The 23,814-nt window shown below is 43.4% G+C and overlaps 2 protein-coding genes across 3 annotated transcripts in view; one reads left to right on the top strand and one right to left on the bottom strand.

The window, feature by feature from the left end:
• The window catches only part of LOC121622036 (kelch-like protein 29), a 192,619-nt gene extending 184,208 nt beyond the window's left edge, over positions 1–8,411 (top strand). Inside the window, exons 14-15 of the mRNA XM_041958822.1 lie at positions 4,781–4,925; positions 6,945–8,411. Of these exons, the coding sequence (XP_041814756.1) occupies positions 4,781–4,925; positions 6,945–7,128 (329 nt within the window). The 3' untranslated portion in view covers positions 7,129–8,411. The remainder of the gene's footprint in view (positions 1–4,780; positions 4,926–6,944) is intronic.
• Positions 8,412–8,731: 320 nt separating this feature from the next.
• Positions 8,732–23,814, bottom strand: part of atad2b (ATPase family AAA domain containing 2B) — a 70,298-nt gene continuing 55,215 nt past the window's right edge. The window contains exons 27-29 of one of the 2 annotated variants that reach the window (XR_006007670.1): positions 17,217–17,345; positions 11,739–12,258; positions 8,732–10,306 (exon numbers count right to left, since the gene is read on the bottom strand). Coding sequence is in view for 1 of the 2 variants with exons in the window: in XM_041958786.1 (XP_041814720.1) it covers positions 12,217–12,258; positions 17,217–17,345 (171 nt within the window). In the remaining variant the exon portion in view is untranslated. Of the gene's footprint in view, positions 12,259–17,216; positions 17,346–23,814 lie in introns of both variants that reach the window. The other variant, XM_041958786.1, reaches the window with a different exon arrangement.

The following is a 23,814-nucleotide window of genomic DNA, read 5'->3' as shown; positions in this document are numbered from 1 at the left end:
TCCTTCTATCTGTCTCCCGAGCAACGTATGTACTGACAGGCGGGAGCGTAATTGAGCCCCCTCACATGCACTAAACTATTTCTGAAGCCTCGCTGCTTTCCTTAAAAGGTCAGTTCACCCAAGTAGCCGCGATGCCGACGTTTGGAGACTTCTCTGCGTGAGATTTCTGCACAAGCCTCTGCGATCAGCCTCGGCGTTCAGCCTGCATCACAGTGTGCAAGAGCAGCTCTCACTCAGCCAGACGCCCTTCTTATCGTCATCTTCCCGAACACAGCAGATGGCAATCTTAAATAAGAAATCTTGGTCCTCGCTTATGTAACTCGTTTGATTAAAATTACATCCTAAACTCTAAGAGAGTGTGTTAAAAAAGAAAAAAAAAGGCTTGTTGTCACTGTTTTTGCTTTTTTGGCCATTCTGGCAGCATGACCCGAGGGACAGAAATGTGTCTCAGCACCTACTGGATGGATTATCGTAACGCTTCCCCCACAGGAGCAGCTGTAAGACCTCCGATGACCCCTGACTGTCCATCTAGTGCCAACATCAGGCTTTACTTCTATCACACTTTAGGTTGTCCAACATTTTGATTTATGACTACCTACAAAACTAGTGAGATCCTCACTAGCTTCTGCTGTGCAGCATGCTAACAGGCTTAACTAAGCAAAACATGGCTGTACCATGTTAACATTGACCATATTAGCGTTAGCATTTAGCCCAAAGCACTGCTGCGCCTGCGAACAGCCTTGCAGAGCAGCTAGCATGGCTGTCGACTCTTAGTCTTGTTTTTTCTTTTCTTTAACGTCCGAACTGATCTGAGCGCTTTAAAAACACATTTCAAAAGTCACGTCTGTTCACACGTGCGCATACGATGGCCGGCCGACTCCAGGAGCTCGCCTGGGCCTGCGCCTGCGCCTGGACTGCTCTATCGGGAAAATTGACGGCAGAACAATGACTCACACAAAATGACGAATCAGCTGAATGCCCCCATCCCCCACCCCCGTTCTCCATCAGAGTGAATTAAAGTACATCATCCTCTTTCCTCCCTCTGCTGTGTTGGTCCGTCGTTTCAAAGGCTGCTCTTATTCTCCACCGCATAAAAGGATATTGTGTGAAAAAGAAAAAAGTTTTTGCTGCTCCAGTTACCTTGTTGTAATCTTACCTAAGCTCCTGGCAGCAAGAACTGAAGCTCCTTTGTCCTATTTCCTCCTGCTCTCTGGTGGGACGCCGGCAGCTGGAGAGGATGCCCAGCATGTCATCCGCCGCCTTTCACCGGGAGAACGTCTTGTTTATTCCTTGTTTACGTTCCTCCTCCGCCCGCCACTGACCGCACATCTCCCGCGTCGCCGTGACGCCACCGATTTGTGGTGGCGACTGTTGTTTGGGAGTCTTTATCAGAGAGAGCGGTCTTATCTAGATCTGTACAGTATACAGTATTGGTATAATCGAGCGAGTTTTGATATATATATACGTGTGTTTGTTATCTCTACGGTAGTGATCTGGTTTCACAGAATCAGATATCTGTTGTGCTGATGCAGGAGTCAGATAGGAAAGGATGTGAGCGAACAACAAGGTGTTTGTTTAGACAGCAGCGGCAAATTTCATCCCGGCTGTGTGTTTGTCTAAACGTGTGTTTGTGTGTGTGCGCGCGCTCTCGCTCGCTTCCTGTCCTTGACCTCAGCCCGAGGGGTCCCTGACTGGGTGACTAAGCTGTTTTATCAGAGTGTGAGATCCTGCGTCAGGCCGTGTTGCCCCGCAGGCGCAGCTGTACTTCCATCACCGCCGCCCTGTTAAACCCTTGTTTCGCTGTCTTTTTTTTTCCTCTCTTCTTTTTATGCAGAATTTGGTCAGCTGTGGATTCTTGGCTGATATTTCCGACCTCAGAGCTGTGAAAAACCAGGCTTCAAGAATAGCAGTAGAAAGTTTTCAGCCGTCGCAGACGATGCTTGTGCACCCTTTACCACATATCGGCGTTGTTTAAGCAGAAAGGGCTCGTTTTCGGTGTCGAAGGCCAGGGGATGAGAGCGGAAGCGAAAGCGGTGGAGAGATGTTGAACCCTGGCAGCAGTCCTTTGAGGCTTGCCAAATGAGAATGTGATATACCTGCCTGGTACTTCTCCGAGCACTCAAACCCCGCTGCTTGCCGCGGGTCCACGGGGGAGAGAGGCAGGAAGCAGCGGTGAGAGCGTCTGTGGGGGGAAAAAAGAGAGAAAGGTTTTCCCTTTGAGAGCATCCTGTTATTATTCTGCCTCAGGCGCCGAGCAGAGAGAAATGAGTGTTCTGTGTTTATGGGACCTAACACAAGACATCATGTACACACACGCTTCTGCCAAGCACGCACACACACACACTCACAAAGACTGGCAGCGGCATATCAATGAGACGACGGAGGTAAAGGGAGAAAATAAACACGTCGAGCAGAATGCAAGGAGGACCAATCAGTGGCAACTTGTTCCTCAAGGGTAGACAATGAAGCTGACGCCTCAGATGGTTGCAGGGGAAGTTCGGATTGGATTTCAGCGTGCGTGTGAATGACTGCGTCGCAATCGTGGAACGTATGAAACGACCGCACTAAGTAATTTAGAGGCTAAAGTGAAGTGTTTTTTTTTTTTCTTTTGACCATAATAACTGCACGGATGGCAGTCCACGCCAGTCAGTCCAGGCCGCCACTCCGGTCCGTGCTTAAATACTCAGCATGATATTATGTGCATGCATCCATGCTCGTGATTCATGAGGATGAAACAGGAATAACCACCTGACTTCTCTTTAATCACGTCGAAATCTTTGTAATTGCGTTTGTTTATGACTAAATATTTCCAAAACCAACCACATTCCCACATTCTCAAAGCTGCCTGACATCAGCGCGTTAGCATGCCGGAGTTAGCGCGCGGTTCAAAGAGCCACTGTGGATGAACGCAGCCTCACAGGGGCTGCTAGCATGGCTGCAGACTCCACGTTCCAGATGCAGAAGTGATACAAAACACATCGAGGCCATTTTCTACATAGAAACTGGCATTTTTTTAAAGAGGAGTGTGTGGTGAGACCATGCACCTCACGCACACTTCAAACCAGACACACACAGGGTTTTATAGAGCCGGCTGAGGGTGATATGACCAGGAGGTTAAGTATAAGTTGGGGAGTAAAACAGTGTTTGTTATTTTCCAGATTCTAAACTTGAAGTGATCTGAATGGTGAATTTGATCATTTAGGCGTAAGCCTCCTGCTAATGATCCTTTCCCTCTCATCCTGAATTTTGAGGCGCTCTGTTTCGATATGAGCTCCACGAACGAATCGTTGATCATCCCTCTGTTTAATGATGATTGAGATATCACTGCAGCGGCGGTTCGCAGGTACATGTGACGAATTAGCGGTGCGGGCGCCCCGACAGCTGCGCGTAATGATAGCTGCGCCGCTGGAGAGCTGCGCTGATGCGACAGTTGGTGACGCTACTCTTCTTTGTTGTCCCTCTCTCTGATGGGGTCTCATGAGTGTTGGACCTGGCACAACATGCCACATGCAAATGGGTGTTTGAGTGCGTTATCACATCCATTTGCAGAGATGGATAAATGAGGCTTGAGCATGTACGCCCATTTCCACACTGATTGAGATTTAAAAACCAGAATCAGGCAGCTTTAGAAATCTGAGGGAAGCAGCACGTGAGCATATTTCTGTCTTTGTGCATCTGGCCCTTGTCTTGCTGTTACTGAACATTATGAGTTGTAGCTGGAACAATAATGTGGTGCAGCTCATTCAGGGTGTCACTCCGAGGGGCAGCTGAAGCGCCCCTCGCCTCCAGAGCTGACCCGCTAATTAAACATGTCGGACCGCTCTCAGCAGCTGAGGGGAGAGGCGGAGAGGGGCGGCGGCGGCTCTGCTGCACCGGAGAAGCTTTTAGGGCTTCCGCCGCCATTATTAAGGCATCAGACGTCACTCCTCCTGTTGCCCGTCTCCAATGAGGGATGTCCGTCCATTGTGGCAGCAAAACAGCGAGGACGGCGGCTCACGGCCAAGTGTCTGCACATTATTCATGCTGCTTGTAAATTGGCCAGCTGCAGTCTGCTCAAGAGAAATTGCTCCTAGTTTGAAATACACTTCCTCTTCCCGCACAGCAGGGCCGCTGCCTGCAAGCTGCAGGTTTCCAATGGCATCGTTCCGCACAAACCACTGTTTCATTTTGTTTCCCATCATCTATAATTCTACAGCGGTGCTGCTCCAATGCCTCTGTTTTCCTCATGTGCTATATACTGTATCAGATTGAATTATAGAGTATGCAGTATCCCACCTGTTCACTCATGTATTTCCAATGCATGTGCACAATGCTTTTTCTTTCCTTTTTCCCCCTCTGTGAATCTATGGATGTGCCAGAGGGCGTAATGCAATTGTGAATTATTGGGACTTAGGTAACTCTTTTATATTGCTGCCAAGCCCAAACATATTTTTTGAGCAGAACCCAATAAAGCCACGAGGATTTATGAACTCTGCCTTTTCACTGGTTTGCCATTCATTCTGTTTTTTTTGTTTTTTTTTTTCCCAAAGCAATCTTGAGAATGGCACATCTGTAAAGCGATAAGGAGAATGTTGATGATGATTTTTGCATGCGGCCTGGAGACGGCAGGGGGGGGGGGGAGAAAGAAAGAAAAAATAACAAATTGATGCCATTATACTGAATGGAAATTTCTGCTGCGTGTGAGAGTGACATTCAGACAATAGCTGTTTTTTCTTTAACGAAAATCTCTCCCCTTCTTCCCTCTCTCTCCCCCTCTCTCCTCTTCCTCTCATATCTTTAGATAACAAATATGCCCCTGCAGTGAGTCTAAACGGTTTTATATTCATCCTGGGTGGAGCCTACGCCCGAGCCACCACTATCTATGACCCAGACAAAGGCAACATCAAGGCTGGTCCCAACATGAATCACTCTCGGCAGTTCTGCAGGTAAGAGATTATTAAAGCCTCCACTGTGGAGTTTTAAAGATTTTTCAAAATCTCGACTCTTGCAGGGCTGTTTTGTGTGAAGCTTAAAAAGCACATTATGCAGCCTCACAAAAAAAAAAAGAAGCAAAACTCAATCTTATTAGTAATCTGTCAGTCTTTGTGTCAGAAGACAGGTAAACGGCTGCACAGGGAAAATGTATTCAGGCCAGTTAATTAAAACTTGAACAAAGCCAGTTGTGGGCTGACAATGTTTCCAACACGATGCTCTGAGGTTGTGAAACGTCTCTCTCGGTAGAAAAATTGCTTTCTAATTCACGGGCTTGATTTTTAAAATTGCTTCATCAGTAATGCCGCTGTCTGTCACGCTGAGAGAAACAAAAGAAATCCATTTGAAAAACAGAGACTGCTTGATTTAATCAACTTTCTTTCAAAGCATTTAATCGCTCTATTTTATCCCGCGTTAATACTGTGACATATGAGTCATTGGGGGTTTTTTTTGTGTCTATTTGCACATAGTTATGTGGGTGTAATATAAAAAAACCCCCACAAGGAACAGCAGTCCACACCTGAACTCTTACACCATTTGTGGACACATAATGGCTGATAATTAGAAATTAACAACAGTGGGATCACTCCCTAATATTCCAGTCGGCGCAAGCCTCTGAGGTGTGCAGTTTGAACCCGCAGTCTTCAAGACATGAGCCCTTTTTTTTTCTTTTTTCAAGGGGCCGAGAAAGAAAGAGGCACGCGCAAAATACATTTGGGAGGCAATTACAGACAGTGATCTTAAGTGCAGAATGTATAACATAAATCATGTTGTCAGAGTTATTGATAAGCTGCAGCAGCACACGGCAGGCAGCTGTTCTGCTACATTTAACTAAGTCTGACACACGAGAGAGAGAGAGGAAGAGAGAGGAAGAGATGCAGGCGAGGAGGGAGAACAGCAAACGCAGGAGAGCTGCCAAAAGAGAGACGCACAAACACTCAGAAACAGCACTATCTCCAGTGCATGCTCCTGCACACCAGATGAAGTGTAGCAGGTCATCGTGCAGGAGAGCTGATATTCTCCCCCGGCTGAGCCCGGCCCTCTGCAGGCCTGCACCTCCCCTCCGTTTATCAGGACGAGCAGCTTCAGGCTTTGCCCGGCGCCCTCTCCATTTTGGATCAGCTGTGCAGCTTTCTCCCCGAGTAGATTTAGGCTTTATGTAATAATCTTTTTCCGTCCCAACCGTGTTGTGAATTTGTGCAACAGGACTGCATGTTGTTCGCTCTGTGTGCGTGCGTGCGCTTGAGCGTGCACCTTATGTAAATGCAGATCGTTCCAAACCCCAATAGGAGTACAAAGCCCTAATCAGCTTACAGCCCAAGTTTTAATCCTCTCTGCACACAAACTCCTGTTTCTGTTTCTCATATCAAATGAGCACATTTGTACAGATATTTGCGTTTTCATTAGTTTTCTCTCTCGGCCTCAAGAGGGAAAGTAATGGGTGTTTTTTTTTCCCTCCCACCTTAGAAAGTAGTCCTGTTAGGCGTGCCGAGGGCATATGCGGATGATGGGAAATGGTCTCATGGTGTCCCCCAGCGTGCAATCCGCACCTTTCAGAAGATGTTGTCTTCTGTCTGGCTTTGTTCTCTGATCTTGATTAAAAATAAGGACAATATTCCTGCTGCTGTGAGCGGCTATCTGATCTCAAAGCTGCATTAGCTCACACCTTCTATCAGCCACTTATGTTGCTGTGACGTCAGGCGTGCTCATGTCGTCAAACTTGGGCTAGATGGATCTTGATTTTTTGACTTGATTCCAACTTGAATGACCATTGCATTGCACCTTCCTGTGTTGGAGGTCGTTGTTTTCCCTGTTGCAAGTACAGCAGGTTGCAGTGTACGCCTACAGCTAGCAGCCGGGGAGCTTAGCTTAGCACGAAGACTTGACCTTCTCTTCTGACTCTGCGCACAATTCCCAAAATGTCTGTTCTGTGAAGGATTGGTTAAAAGATAACCCTGTGTGTGTCTGTGCAGCGCTGTGATCCTGGACGGGAAGATCTACGCCACAGGAGGCATCGTGAGCAGCGAGGGTCCGGCCCTCGGCAACATGGAGACCTTCGACCCTTGCACCAACACGTGGACTCTCCTGCAGTCACTGCCCTGCCCGCTCTTCAGACACGGCTGTGTGGTCATCAAGAAGTACATTCAGAGCGGCTGAGGGCGGCCGATCGCACCGGGTCGACGCCAAACACCAGCTGAGCTCCAGGTTGTGGGACGATGTGCGACGGCAGATTAGGGCCGGGCCGGTCTGTCAGCGACCTCTGGACTTGATGCCAGCATCCATCCACCCCGTTACCTGTCCCACCCCTCCAAAAAAAAAAAAAAGCCCTGTGCAGAATGTACTCATGTTCAACTACTCAGCCATGTCAGGTGACGATGCCTAACCTCCAGTACTGTATGTGTCATGGTAGTAGTTCATCCTCTCATCCAACAGGCACAGGGACCCTCTTAGTAAATTACAAACTCCTTGGTTTTCCATGAAGTCATCTTTGTTCTGGTCTGTCTTTTCCAGATCTCTAAACTCACCGCCTCCCCATTTCTTTACAGTACTCTGACTCAGCGCAGTGAAAGCCATTGCAGGTCCAGATGTTTGTCCCTTTTTGAGAATCCTGTTTGACAGGTGTAGGTTTCATAGTCATTTACTAGAGAGCAGTTTCTTTTTGGTGTGTGAGCGTTTTTTCATTAGCGATATCTACAGGACAGGAGGAAAAGTGAAGGAAGGGAATCCACCGAACACTTTCATCGGTTGATTTGATGATTTTCTTCTCTCTCCACCGCATCAGGAAGTGAAATTCCTACTGTGAGTGTGGATTTATGAGGTAATTTTAAAAACAGATGTTGAACTCTCTGTAACCCGGTTCTGTTAATGACTTGCTAAACATAGGAAAAACCATAAAATCTGGGTCAGGTAGGGTTTAAAATGAGAAAATCTTTTTTCCCCCTTGTTCTTGTGCAATTGCAGCCTGATTGAGATATCATCTGGGGGGCGAGTGGCCTGTTTTTTTTCCCCTTTGATTCATAACTCTCTTGTTCTCTGGGACAAAGACAGCATTACATTTAGAGAGAGAGGGAATTCCTCCGTCTGCTGCCATCTGATCATGTTCAAGTTGGGACAGTTCCTCCAGAAAAAAGCACAATGACCACCCGTGACTGTTATCATAGGGGTTATCTGTTGATCCATGGTTTTTGTCTTTCATCAGCCCCGCCCCCACCTTCTTTTTGTTTTATACAAATGTGTTTCATTGCAACCCTCAAACTGACGTTGGGTTGCTATTCTGTAAATACAGGAAGGAAATATGTATATTTTAAAACCTGAAGGCAATTCTGTATAAATGTTTTTAGAAAAAAACCCTGATAGGTTGGATTCAAAAAGGTATGTCTGTAAATCTGTACCCAAAAAGGAGAAATTAACAGTTGTTATTATTGAAACCTAATACATATACCAGAACATGAACACAGTGTCAAGTCTTTTTTTTATGTGTACTGTCTAATGAATCAAGGGTAAATAACTTTTTATTTTCTCAAAGAGAAGCAGTTTACTCAATACAGTTAAGTTGCCTTTATGGGCTCCTAATTTTGCTATATTAAGATACTAATGTGTAATTTTTTTTTAAAGGAGATGCAACTAAACAGCTACACAGATTTGCTTTCAAAATACTGCACTCTGCTCTTCTACAGGTTATCTGAAAGTTCACGCTACAGTGGATTTCCCATTTATCTGGTTTCCAGGAAGAAAAATCAACACTTGAAATGTACAGTTTGAACCTTTATTCAAGTATATCACAGCAGTTTATTTGAGAAATACAGTAAATGTTTCATTTCAAATATAACTTACACTAACGTAACAATTGCGAACAGGTGTGTTAAAATACACGAACAGAATTGACAAAGCTATGGAAAGTCTGGACTAAATTAACTGTGAAAAACAGGGAAGAACAAAGTAATTCAGGATGGAACAAACCCTTTCCTTCTGCATACTGGACTAAGTAGTCTCAACTACCAGACAAAAATTGGTTGTTAGTCCAAACTGGCTACAATATATAATTAGAAAGTAATATCACAATGTATGACATTTAACTACCCATATTTTGTTTCCATACGCGTTTTTAAACTCATAAAAAATAACTCTTTTGGCAGAAAGTGGAGACGAAGTGAAAAACAATAAAAAGTTAGTCTGGTCCTGTTTCTCTTCCTGCGACGTATTAGACGGACACTTTAAATAACACCTCCATCCTAATGTTAGTCTCTTCCAGTATGCCACAGTCTGTAACCACTTTAACGAATAAAACACCAGAACAATGAAATAAATAGAAACGTTGAAAGGGCATGTTGTCGCGTGTTGAACCTGAGAGACCTGTAAACCCTTTATTCCCCCGCACACGCCAAATAAACCTGCTACACAAACGCTACGCAATTCAGCAACATTGTTCAAACGTACACGTGACGCTTCCCGATTTGTTAAATTTCAAACGTACAAAAAGACAATTTACTGAATATTAGGTGTAAAACATGTTTAATAATAAATAATCAGAATCATGAGATGAAAATCTGCAAAAACAAACTTGATTTGGAAGAAAAAGGCGAGTGTGTAAAGAGGCAGAGAATGCTCTCTATAGCTTCTAACAAGGTATGGGGTGACATTATGAAAGAGGAGCAGATCTAGGATTATCTCCCCAGTGTCAAGGTACAGTAGAAATTAACCTGAAACTAAAGCATAAAATATATAGTCCATGAAATATCCTTAGAACTTATGCAATCATCATCTGGCTCAAATGCAAACATACATAACAATCGGAGAGATATAAACAACTCTTGGATTACTGCAGCAGCCGTCGTTGCACTGATCTGGTACCTTAGATGGTACTGTAGATGTAGCAACAGTATTTTGGGGGGAAGAAAAATACTGTGTTTGTACCCAGTAAACAGTTTTCGCATTAAAATAAATTAAGCTGAGGTAGCGTTGGTTTTTCTCTCTGCAGTAGTCCAAGTGCTAACCTGTCATTGCCAGTTTGCATATGGTCTTTGCTTTTGTCACCTAGAATTTGAGAAAAGGCAGAGGTGAGCTGGGGTCAGAGTTGCACCAAGAGGTTTGAGGATTGGACAAGAGTGCTTTGAGAGAGAGAGAAGGGGCCTTCTCCAGCCTACACCTGCTCAAAACATGGCATCTCCCAAACCATGAAAATGCCATGAAAACCTTATAAAGCTTCAGTAAATACCTTCATTTACTACAGTCAGAAAATGTCTACTGTGCTGGCCACAGATTGGAATCCAGCTTCTCTCGTCTGATGTGGAGAAAAACAGAGTGAAACAAACCCACAGAGTCGGTACACACATTTCTGAAAGGAGGAAAAATAAAACATAAAAATCATGTGATACTTTATACACCTTAGTGACGGGCACTGCCTAGAATGGCCTTGTTCATTATGGATTCACAACCCATGCAAAAACAATCTCAACTCAAGCAAAGCATTGTATAAAAAAAACAAAGAATTATCAAATGCACAACATAATACATAGGTTGTCATGACCATCTAACAGAACATTTTCATAGTCGAAACAGAATTCCTGTGAACGGGCACCGTCATGTCAGCACCTTTTGAGGGAGTGGGATAACACTTGGCACAGTAAATCACGTGACTCGCATCATTATGTTTTGCATATGAAAAAAACTGAAGGAAAGCTGGTGTTGTCAACCTCTTCGTACACCTGCTGTCTGCTCAGGTGGAGACTGACCTCCACAACAGGTCTGGGTTTAACAGGGCATGAATACATTTAAATATGGTAAAAACATTTCAAGTGCTTGAGACATATCTGGCCGGACACCGACACAGCTGCAGAAGGTAAGTGTTATCCAAAACTCCTTTCGTATTCTGCTGATTTTCTAATGTTGTCACTTGGCCAAGGTTGGAGATGTATAGCAGAGATATGTTTTTAAACAACCTAATGGCATTGAGAAATTTTTTTTTGTTTCTTTTTTGCTTCAAGGTCACAGTGACCTCAGTGGTTAAGACCCACCCCAACTTGGAGCCTTTTCATTGTCACGAGAAGTAAATAAAAAATCCTGTTTAATATATCAGAGTTTCAGATGAGGTTTCAAATAAGGCACACACTAGGCAGTGCAAACTCTATAGACGCGTTCCAATTTGTACTGCTTCCAGTTCCTCAGCCGGGGTGTCGGTAGGAAAATCAACTGGCGGGCACAGCTTGAGTGGTGAGGGAAAACATTCAGACTGTGAATGCAGTGAGGAAGGGGGGCTCAGCTACCGCAAACTATTCAGGACGTGGCAGTCTGCGAAGACTGATGCCTGAGGCGGTCTATGAGCGAGGTGGTTGCACGGCTAACGTGCGGGCGACGCTAAGCTCGTTCACCGGTAACTCTGAGACGGACACCAAGGGGACTAACAGCCTACAGCACCTGATGAGCACTGTTAGAAAGAGGACAAACTTGCTTCTAGTCCTGCTGTGCTGACCAGTTTGTGTTCCTACTAGAACTTCTTTGTAAACTATTGTTATGGGTGGTGGCGGCTCAGATGTTGAACTAATCAAGTAGCTGAAATGGCAGAAGAAATGAGCTGCTTGATAGCGAGGCGACAACTGGCCAGCGACGAAGCGTCCCACTCGAGGGCTCAGCGGCGTGGTTAACCGATTCACAACATTATCTGTCCTCATCTCCTGGCGGCACTCTGCATTCACACTTCTGCTGGTGAGGATCTGAGCGAGTGCGTGTGTGTGCATTTCTGGTGTGTGTCTGTAGAAATACATACATACCCAAGTGTCAGGGCGTGTGAGTGTGTATGCACGGCCCGCTCCGGGGGTGGAAGCGGCCAGGCTGCGATGTGACATCACCCGATCTGTTGGTTTTGCTAGTCATCCAAGTTAAGAAGTAATCCCAAGAGCAGCATGGACAAAAGTTAGGATAGCACCCGAGTAGCACCAGGGTTGCCCGTCACAGTTGGTGTGTGCGTGCGTGCGTGTGTGTGACTGACACACCTCCAGGAGTTTGGTTGTGTAGAATGGGTCTGGATCTGGCCAGGTTCCTGAGACAATAGCACCATTGAATGTCTCTGTCCTCAACCTTGTCGTGTTCCCTCCCAGCGACGGGAGGGGCGCCGGATTTCCTCTGTGTGTGTTTCTGTGTTGAGGGCTCGACTCAGAAGCTCCTTCGCTCTCTCTCTCTCGCTCAGTCTGTGTGTGTCTTTGTGGTCCCGGGCTGTTCAGGATCGACCTGAAAGGTTTTCTCTCCATCTCACAGGAATGTATCAAAATGCTGGATTCTCTCCTCCATCTCCTGCGCAGCAGAGAAGACACACACACACACACGGCTTAGTCTCAACCAACACGGCAAACTCGCATGTGTGTATAAAGCATCTGTGCCACGGTTTCAATATTACTTGGAAATTTCCCACAGCAAACAACAGCTTTCACCATGATAAATGATGTAAAATGAAGCAAAGCTGTGCTGGAATGAGACAGGCGATTTTTCTCAGCATGAAAACAGCAGAGTTTGACACTGACTAAATTTGAACAGAGCCGGAGGAAGAGAGATGGATGTTAGCCTGCAATAGACCATGATTAATGCCTTGAAGATGTTACACTGTGTGTGTTCTCTCATCTGAATGGCTGAGTCAGTGCGACAGACGCCGCTACAAGATACCAATTTCAACATCTACAACAAAAGTTAAAAACTTGGAGCTTTACAGTAAAAAGCAACTTCACATTTCTGAAGAGAGGTTAACTTTTCCAGGGTTCCAGTCATCCCCCACTGAAATGTGCATCTCACACCAAGAGGGCTAAATCATGAGTACACAAACAGCTGTGTGTTATCATCAACTATTAACAGATACTACAAACTGCTTTTCAACTAAGATGTACACAAATACTAACAAGTGCTGTACTGTCTTTAAAGGAAAGCCCTGGAAACTACTGGTGATGCCTTCTAAATTTTGTCTCAAAACAAAAGGGCACCTTCTTGAAGCGGGGCCCAGATACAAAGACCATTACAGCCGAAATCATGAGTCAATTAATTGATTATTTGATCTTGATCATTGATTTCATTCATTTTTTAATCAGAAGCATGAGAAATTCACTGGTTCCAGCTGCTCCAATGTGAATATCTGCTGGCTTTCTTCCTGTTTACAGTGGAAATATATTGGATATCTTTAGGTTCTGGACTATTAGCTGGACCTGTATTGAATGTGTCACGTTTTCTATTTTAGAAACCAAAGGTTAATAGAGAAAATAACCAATACTTGCAGCCTTTAAGATAGTCATGTTTAAAATGCTAAAATGATTTCATCAGCTGTTGAAAGAATCATTTTGCTTCTGTGTTCATTATATCTTTGAGAAACCACCTTCGAAATGTTCTTGAATGTTTGAACCGACTGCAAAGTCAACCTGAATGCCATGTTCATGCGCACTTTTGTTCGCTGTGAAATGGCTTTGAATTCACAAGCTAACATCTGATGGTCAAAGCTGTTTGTAATCCTTTCATGAACACAAAGAAACTGTTCAACTGCTGCTGAAATGTCAAGTGAAACAAAGACAGCGTTGCGGCTAGCTGTCCGTTTGAAAATCGAGATATAATAAACTACATCGGACATACAGTGCTACATCTTTCATTCCAGAAAGGTCACAGGACTGATGCTACTCTGCACGTGGTTTTAATCCACCTTCCAGTTCCATTTATAACATCAATTAAGCACCTTATCATACCCGCAACTATCAAACCAGATCTCACAATCTGTAAAATCCAAAGAAATTCTGAAAAGTAAAGTTAACATGCAGCTGAAGAAAAAGTCACTAATTTAGGATACTCTCTGAAAGCTTCAGATCATCAGGCGCAGCCCACACTGACACATCAGAGCTTTTAGCACCTGTGTTTGTGTGTCCCACTGTACACCCACACACAAATAAACTCTACGCCGCCTTGACGCTTTGCACCTCTGTGATCACCAGCCTATCTGCCTGATGGCCTATCACCATGTCGTCCTTAAAACCCAGCAGGCGCTATAACAAGTCTCCACAGCACCTACCTTCTGTCTCACTAACATCCAGTTTGGCCTCTCAGTCCATCTCTCGGTGGAAGCCGACCAGCATAGCAAGAAGGTTCAGTTCCTGTATCGCTCAATAGCTACAACATGGCAGAATTAGGAGCTTAATTTCCCATAGGGCCCATCAACACTATTCATTAAAAGAGAAATCCAGCATCGTGCGCTCAACACTGTTAAGATGTCATCAATTTGTGATGTTCAATCCATTTGTGACAAAGGTGTTATAAATCACTCTGGTGTACCCGCCTTATTTGAACCTGTCTTATTTCCACTATTTCCCACATCGTATTTTCTACAACCCCTGGGAGAACACGGCTCTCTGCAGTGTATACATGTAGGTTAGGAGAGCAACAACAACAACGTTGTTTTTTCCCCACAAAATAAAAAGTGAGAGTCGACAGAGAGAGAGAGGGAACGATTCTGTGTGCTGTTCCTGGATGAAGGTGTTGTTTCACCAGCTACTCACAGCAGATTCACAATGATGAAAGCTGGGGCTGCGCTGCATTCTGTTCTACAAAGGCTGCTGTCAGTGGGGAAACTGATTGCGCTGCCTGTTTTCTGATGGTTTTGTCTCCATGTGACTGTTCCAGCATTGGTATAAAGTCATCTACATTTTAGCATCTATCTGCCTGGATAAGGACAAAACAATCAAATGCCTAAATGGACCTGGACATCCAATGTGTTGGAGGAACAATCCTGCAATCAACACTGCCCCGATGTTGCTTTCTATGAACACATAAGCCAAAGCGGGTACGTTTAATGACCTGCAGGCCACGAGCAAACATGCAAATAAGCAGAGAAATAACCAACCCCTCTGATGATCAGCTAACTCCAGCAGGAGCATGTGTAGCTGTGGCACCGCACCGATTAAGATTAAAGGTCAAAGGCTCTTACAAAGTCTTAAATTGCTGTCTGAGACAAGGGCAAAATGAAACATTAGGCCTAGGGCGAAATGAACGCCAATTTGTAGATAGGAACATAGTTGGCATGTTATTGTGTACAGAGCAGAGATGGTCCCCCTGGCTTTAACTGGAAGGAGGGTGCAGTCCACTCCATCTGCTAAAAGGTCAGCTCTTCTGGAGGGCCGAGACAAGCCGTACCCCAGAGGAGGACGGGGAGAGTAAAGGAGACAAATGTATGGACACGCTCCATTTCACTCGTCTCTACAACGTACACACAAACACGATGTGCTGCAACAATGAGTGGAAATGGCTTCAGCCTGCCACACTGAGCATCAACCGTGCACACGGTACATGTGCACATGTTGTTGCGTTCTCTCGGGAGGAACAAGGAGATGACCTGCTGAGGAGGCGAAGTGTGTGTCTGAAACACGGGGCAAACAAAACACGTGCCAAACGGGCTGACATTTCTACTCTGGAAACACCAATTTAGCCGAGCAGTTTGAAATGGACCCCCCCCTGCCCCCACCCTCCGCCACCCCACACCCCCAACCGGCCTGTCGACAGGCAGCACCACCTGGCTGACTGCTCTCTCCCTCTCTCTGACGTTTCCTCTCTCTGACATCCTGACAGCCGGTTCTGGCTACCAGCACCAGGATGCTGCCATTCCTGGCCCGCTGTCTGCACAGACATCCTACAGCAGCAGAAGATGACCAGATGGGATTCTGGGAAAATATACAGCAGCTTTTTCTGTATGGAACACTGTCAAGAGAGATTAAAAATGAAAATAGAAGAGAGAGGAAAAAATCCTGTATTAAAGGTGCTTCTGTTCACCCTTACTCACAGCATTGTTTGTTGTATTTCCTAAAGACACACACTTATGGTGCTGCAATAAACATGTTATGACTTTAATGTGACAGTTATAAGAAACTTCTGTTTATTCTACAAAATCAATTTAATCGACATAAATGAAGAGTAGGGCACACACATGAACTGTGTGTGTCATACAGGCTTAATTGTATTAGTTAGAAATATTAAATACAAATAATAATAACGACACTGCCGAGATGATGCTTGTTGAATAGAGAAAAGCATTTGAAAATGTGATCCTTCACTTCAACCCTGACATTGATTACATTACTGCTCAGCTCCTCTTCCATAGTCGGCATCTATCCACCATGAAACACTTCTCAGATATTGTTTGCCCCCAACCCATTTTTCCACCATGCCTACTTCAATAAATGCTACCAGTTGTTTAGAACCTCGCTGCTGAAGTGGCTACATGTGAGTTACTTGGACTGTTTTTCTGCATGCATGATGTCGAACCTGCAGCACAAAATAAAAGATGAAACTAGAAAACACCTATTTATCCTCAAGTATCTTCCTCCAGGCCATTTTTTCCACCAATGGAGCCTTGCAGAACACGTAATATCACCTGTTTCATACTGCACACAAAAGATGCCCCTTGTTAGACAGCTGCAAAAGGGCATCTCACATTGACTTATGACTGAATTTGCCTTGTTCGCACATTCTCTTAGAGACTGAAACCTCATTGTTGGTTAGTGCCACAAGGTGCTGGGGCAACCAATCCATGTGATGACTTGACAACGTTATATCATCCCATTATAATGGGACTTAATGTTCAATAACGGGATATTACCTGTGATATCATGGACATGATCATTCCAGAGCGATCCATACCGTTAACCTGTTTATATTTTTATGCTCTAAATCAGTAACCTGCTTATATTTTTGCCGCTGTGTATATTTAGGACTTTGCACCTTTATGATATTTTATATATTTGCACTTTGCAATGCAACCGCTGCACCACAATTTCCCTCAAGATGAATAAACTTCTATTTTATCTTATGTCTCACATTCACCTCCAAATAAATCTTTTCATTATCAATCAATCAATGAGTTAATTAACTTCTTAACTCATGAATTGTTTAGTCTATATAATAATCTGAAAATGTCCATCATAATTTTCCAGAGTTGATATAAAATCTAAAGATAATGCATTCTTTTTATCATAGACTACGAAAAGGAAAAAATATCCACCTTTGAGCAGCTGCAGCTTAAACCAGAGACTTAAAAACATTAGCAAAACGGTTACAGATTCATCGTCAGTCAACCGATGGACGGTCAGATCCAGTCTCACAGCAGATCACGGTCTGACGGATTGCATTATGTGTGCGAGGTTATGGTGTTATATAATTTATAAAAAACTCTAACTCGTTTTCTGACCACCGGACCGCGGTGACGGACACCGGAGGCTACAATGTGTGTTTCTAACCTCCAGTAGCTGGGTCTTTTCGTACTCTCTGCGGTGCTGGTAGATACACTGGCTGAGAAGGGAGTACAGTCTCTCCAGCTGCTCTACGCTGTAGCCTTCACTCTTCTTCACCACCATATCCAGTAGAGCCTGAGGGGAATTACAAATCAACAGCCATTACATTACATTACATATTAAGTATTAAAGACTTTTTAAAAACTTCTTCAGGACATTATCATCAATATCCATAAATGTGTATGGAGAAACAATAATGAAGCAGACAGGCATACAGTGCCGAATTACTGGTCTGATGTTGGTGCATGGAGCTAAAGCATTTGGAGGTCAGCTGTATTCAAAAGCAATTAAGATCAGAGTGACAGCTAATTAAGGCTAATCATAATTAGAACCAAGTTTACATTTCACTGCTACTTTAATTAAAACATTCTGGACAGTCAAAGGCCCTTTTAATTGACCTGTTCCTCACATTTTAACCAAGCCAAAGTCTGCGTGTACATGTGTGTGTATTTAAAGACAGGGCCTCATCAGAATGCATGGACTGAGACAGCAAAGGCACAATAATTAAAGTCACCATCATTGACACAAGGCAAACAGAGAAACCTCAGCAGAAATGAAATGCTGCGTGTGTGTGTGTGTGTGTGTGTGTGTGTGTGTGTGTGAGAGAGAGAGAGAAACAGTGACCACGTGTTAAACACATAAAACCAAGGCAATGTCAAGATTAATAAAACGTGGATGTTTGTCAAAGCTTCTCATCAGCCAACGTCTGAGAGATAATTACAGTGAGCAAAAGAAAAATGACAGAGGTAAAAAGGTTGGCATTGTATTAATCGCTGGACTCCATCGGACTGTGATTTCTGTTAAAATGACAGAACAGTTGTCTTGATTAAAGAAGCAGGCGGGAGGCTTCACGTCAACAAAAACTTCAGTAGAAGCTTAATCCCAAAACGGAGTTAACTCCTGACCAGTGGTCTAACCTTGAGAGCAGCACTCCACTTTGTGAGGACGTTTTTACTTTTCAGCACAAACACCTCTAATGGAGTTACGGAAAAGTGAATTTCAAACAACAGCTGCCCTTGGGATCCACCGTGACTGTTAGCATTTCAGCTATTTCCCCAAAGCTCCCAACTGAAATATTATAAACCAGCAAAACATTATGGATACGACATCGCTTGGATTAACAATGTCGTGTTTAGGTGTCCAGAGTATTAGCTTTATACTTGGTTGCCAAAATGTCATTAAGCAGCACCGACTATGGGAAGTCTCACAGGACAATCGTAAGGCCAGACTTCAGCTACTGTTTTATAACTTTTCTTTCATCTAACCACGACTATGTTGACAGTAAAAGTAATGGGGGGCAGGGGAGATTGTTAGGTCTTGTCAGAGGTCTGCATTCCTAAGAGTGCTTTCTTGCTTAAGATCTTTTTTCTTTTAGGTGCATCGAAGAAACCCATTACAACCATGTAAAAATGATTCTGCCCCACACTGAGTACAACAGCAGTGCGAGACAGAAATTACAGGTTAAACACTTGGAAGCTATTTCACTCCTAACGCAATAAACATGTTTTTCTGCACTGCTTTTTCAACATTTATGACGCTATTATCTACATAAATGTTGCAAGGCTTTGCATTTGCAGTTGCAGATTAACTTAAATTTACACACATATAAATATAATAATGAGAGGAGAGAAGAAAACAAATCTCAAAGCTTTGGTATCTGTCACTGGAGAAAAAAGTTTCATTTTCCATACTTTCCCCAGCTTGACTTCCAGTAGGTGCTTATCATACTGAACTCAATAGCCTGGAAACATGACTTTGAGGAGATAATACCTTTCAAATATTCACACTTCCATAACTTAATCTGGCAGTGTAGGAGGATTCACCGGTAAAATGCCTTTGACATAAAAACCTCGACCTGGCCAATCTAATAACTATAGATCCCTTGACGAATAAAGTGTGCATACAGAAGCTAAGCACACTAAGAATTTCTCTAATATTCAGAATTCATGTAAAGTGATAATGATCAGCACAGCTGCCTTCAAGTAGTGCTGTCAGCTGCTCCATATTGAGCATATTTTATTGGATTCCTTTTGTGCTTTTTAATACAGTAATTCTGGTCTAACATCAAGGGAGTTCTAAGGTTTCAACCCAGCCGTAAGAACTCAGAAAAGAAGACCAAACAGAGCACATCACAGTGAGATGTCAATTTTAACAACACATGCATAAAAGCTTTAATTAGCATCATTACAACCCATCTCACATATGTGTAATAATGTGAAATGTCTCTGTAAGACACTGCTCCTACCTTCCTTTCATCCAGATACCACTTCCTTTCTCCTGTTTTTCATTATGTTTCCCATCACTTGCTTTAAGTGCATTTCACTACTTTATAGTGCACCTTCCCTGCTTTATAGTGCACCATTGCACCTCCCGCTTATTTCAATGTTTCACAGAGGCTCATGTCATGTCCAGACATAGCACCTTTCCTAGTTTGCTTCCCTCCTTGTTTCCTCTCTCTTCATCCACTAAATTTATTCTCCTCTTACTGCTAGGCAGCTGATTGCGGCAGTGTACTTCCCGGGCCTCTGTCTGCTTGATCAGGATGTCTGTGGCAGTGTGGGGTAAATGGTGTGAGTGTGTCTTACACGGGCTCAGTGATTGAGTGAGCTCACTGCACACAAAAGGGCAGTAATCCCATGCGTTAAACACTGCTACTGACATGGACCATTTAACCTCACCCCCTCTAAACTCTGTGTTCCATCTTCCTCTCCCCATCTTTACTCACATCCCTTTCTTTACTCACATCTCTATCCATCCCCACGCTTCTTAAGACTCCAGATGAAACTAAGAGGGCTTTGAGATGAGTGTGGCTTTAGAGAACAAAGTAGAATAATGGTATGGTAATGGTGGAGTTACACGAGTGCCACAATTCTGCCATTGAAAGGGGATTTGATCACAGAGTTCTTTTTGGATGTGTTGACTTCCAGGATTTAACGTAATGCAATGATTAATGCTGGGTTTATGTTCACGTCTGATAATTTGTGCAGAATTCTGACCAGACAATCACACTATTTAAATTGCATTTACCAAAATCAAATGCTGCGCTAATGCAAACCAACACATGCTGAAATTCTCAAAAATAGGGAGAAAATATAAGTGGTACAAATCAGGAGTGATTCATGTGACTGGATTCAGGCTACAGCCTGGGCACCAACATACTTCACCACACGGTGTTGCAGCTCTGGTATTTAACCCCCCACCAGATGACAACCCAATGTACAGGCATGACAGTATTTGTCATATTACTCATACCCTCCTCCAGGCCAGATTAAGATCACTATTGGGTCCTGCCAGCTACATTTTTCAGACCATTAATGCTACTCTTCTTTCACTGGATCCTCCAATTTGGGTCTGTGTGCCGTAATTCGAAACAGCTACACTGTTCTACATGGATTCCGTGAATTACAGGGCACAAACAGTACTGATAATCAGGGGTGCACATGACTGGTATGCAGGTACACATGTGCAACAAAAAGCAGAAACGTGTAACGTCCAGTTGTCCCAACTGGCAGAAGCTAAATTGAATCTGATTTAAAGAATGGGATCCCTTTCGGTGGACTGTTTGAACTGTGAAGCTTTTACAATCAAGCAGATGTGCAATAATGTAACACTAATGGATGCCAGCTGCAATTAGACGCAAAAGAAGAGGGCAGCAACTATCTTTGGTCATCAATATGCATTTTTCATCTACACGTGTTTCTTGTCAACATATTTACACAAATGAAGTAACCCACTGTCAGAGATGTCCAAAAAAAAACAAACAAACAAGAGGCCTACAAAGAAATGTCAAACCCAAGGAGAGGAAAAGACTTTACAATGAAAAGTGGCTCCAAGATGTGTTGTGGCTTGAAGCTAACAATGGGAGCACTGAATTGTGGTGCAAGATATGTACAGATACAATACAGGTGCATTTAATACAGGCTCAAAGAATTTCATTCATTATCATCATGATTTGTTAAAACACGACAAGAGTTAAGAACCACACGAATGGGCCACAAGCTATTGCAAACAAACAAGATATTGCAAACAAACAAGATATTGCTAACAAACAAGATATTGCTAACAAACAAGATATTGCTAACAAACAAGCTCTTCAAGCAGAAAAGTTGCCACCCACTTTGCTAAATGGTGTAACATGTTTTTCTACAAGACTTTCATAAGGCTAAACATGCATGTCCCATGTCTTCCTATGCTGAGGATTTCGCTTTATTGAAGCGGCCAGGAGTAAATGTCGGAGGTGCGTACTGACGCAAAGGAGGAGCATGGATCCTGCAGAGCCTCGCACAAACTATCAGTGGGGAGTTAAGAGGAAAGTTACAGTCCGCTGAACTTTGGGGGCTACTCTTTGATGAATTGAGGACATCACAAAATCCACCTTGCAACTTGACAGAGACTCCACTGGGAGAACGAATGTGCTTAAAGCAAGCAGGAAAATGCTTGGCAGCATCCTCCGTGTATAACTTGGTCCAAATAGTAAACGTCAACAAGGTGGTTAAATTGTCTCTTACAATGCCTTTGAGCAGTGCAGCATGTGAGAGGGGATACTCACTCTGTATGAGCTAAGTGTCAAACACCATCTCCTGGTACTCACCTGACTAAAAAAAGTTGTGTGCACCTCTATTAAAAAATGTCTAAATGTTACCTGTGAAATTTGCAAGTTGTGCTAGTTGCACACACCCCAGGTAAACATGTACATCACTGCAGCAATGTGGGATTCTCAACCACTGTCAATCATTTTCTATTGGGGTTAAGTTGCTCTTTAAACATAATTAGTAAAATGTCATGGTGAACTCACCCCACAGTGCCATGATCTTCCAAAAAAAACAACTATTATGCTATTATGAAAGCACAAAATGTTGACGCTAATATCATTTGATGACTGTAAATCCTCTGAGTATGTTCTGTTCTGCGCTAATGAAATGTACAAAATGTTGCTGTGATGCATTGAATTTATCATCATTCTCTATACAAAACCTTTTCAAACATCCAACCCGTAAACAATTATATATGCCAACCGGAGGTCACTGTGATATAATGGAGGATCCTCCTCTTTGATCACTGCAGGATGCTTCACAAGCTGTGTGTGTGTGTGCGTGTGTGCGTGCGTGCGTGTGTGTGTGTGTGTGTGTGAAGAGCCATCCTCAGTGCTGAGTGAGAGAAAAGGGTTACCAGGCAGTGAGGGGGAAAAAAAAACAAGCATTTGAAGCCCAACAGTCACCATCACTAGGGACACCATTAAGCCTTCAATGTCTGCTTCTAAGAGAACAATTCACCCCTTTCTTCCTGTTTTAACTTAGCAACATTTTTTAGTCTTAAACACTAACAAGTGAATGAATTATAAATGATTCTGGTTTGCTTGTTACCATGAAAACCATTGATGTCTTTAAGTGAGGGTGGAAGTGATGATTTGCGGGGAGAAAATCCAGTGGCAGTGGCACAAATATGGCTTACAGGGTACTCGGTCACACAGGTAATGCAATATAGATAGTGTTATAAGGGTCAGGGGCAATCATGACAAATCATATTACCGTGGTTTCAGCACATTAAAATGAAATGGTCATCCCTTTCGGCATGGAAACGCCCTGCTGGGGTTACTAACTCACATTACATGTGCAGTGGCTGCCTTTACATCTCACATCAGCTGCAAATTCCCAGCCATTTCAATATCTATGTCAAGCTAAGTCTAGATGTCACCAGGTTTAATTAGTGACTCAGGCATTCACATTAAGAAAACAATTAAACTTATCAGTAAGCATAAATCATTAATATAAAAAACTGTGATGATGTTCACTGTAGGACAAAGATCAATACAGGAGTTGTGTTAAAATCAATACAGAGTTTAGAGATTCAGGGCCAGTTCCCTGGACGGGGTATGAATTAAACAAGGACAAGGCTGTTACCTAGAATAGGTTTAGGTAGAAATGGTTTAATAAGTGGCTTTCCTACATACTTCTTAAAATTAGCTTCGACTTGACTGTGGAAAAAACAATAGATCAATACCCAATATAGTCGAAAGTTGATCTTTCAGCTTGAAATGTCCCACCCTGCACATATCTTCATCACTATCAAAACACAACCAAAACACCAAGGGACAAGTGTCCAGCTTGTTTACTTTATGTGTTTGTCTAACAAAGAGTGACATTAACTTCAACCAACTACTGAAGCGCTGACCTGAGGATGAATAAAACAGGGCCTGCCAACTCACAAACAATATCTGACTGGGTTTTAGAGGCTCCAACAAGACTTTCTGGCCATTTCTGTCAATGTGCATGACAATAGATGCAAATATGCAAAAAATATCACTGCCACATTTCCGCATGCAATTCCCATTACAGGTTCCCATGAAGCAGCGATTTTCTCTTTTGACATTAACATTATTGCAGAACATTTAACATGCTATGTACTGACCAAACAACCTCATCCGATGTTGTCAGGTTACCAATGTGATTGTTTGACATTAAATCCTGCTCTGAGATCATGGCGTTATGTAATTGTGTCACCAATGTGATTTTTGTAGTTATAGCTTTAGCCAAATCAGTTCCAA

Source organism: Chelmon rostratus, chromosome 18, assembly GCF_017976325.1.
Source record: "Chelmon rostratus isolate fCheRos1 chromosome 18, fCheRos1.pri, whole genome shotgun sequence".
Taxonomy (NCBI): domain Eukaryota; kingdom Metazoa; phylum Chordata; class Actinopteri; order Chaetodontiformes; family Chaetodontidae; genus Chelmon; species Chelmon rostratus.
The sequence above is the reverse complement of the archived record's forward strand: the minus strand, read 5'-3'. Positions and strand labels throughout refer to the sequence as shown.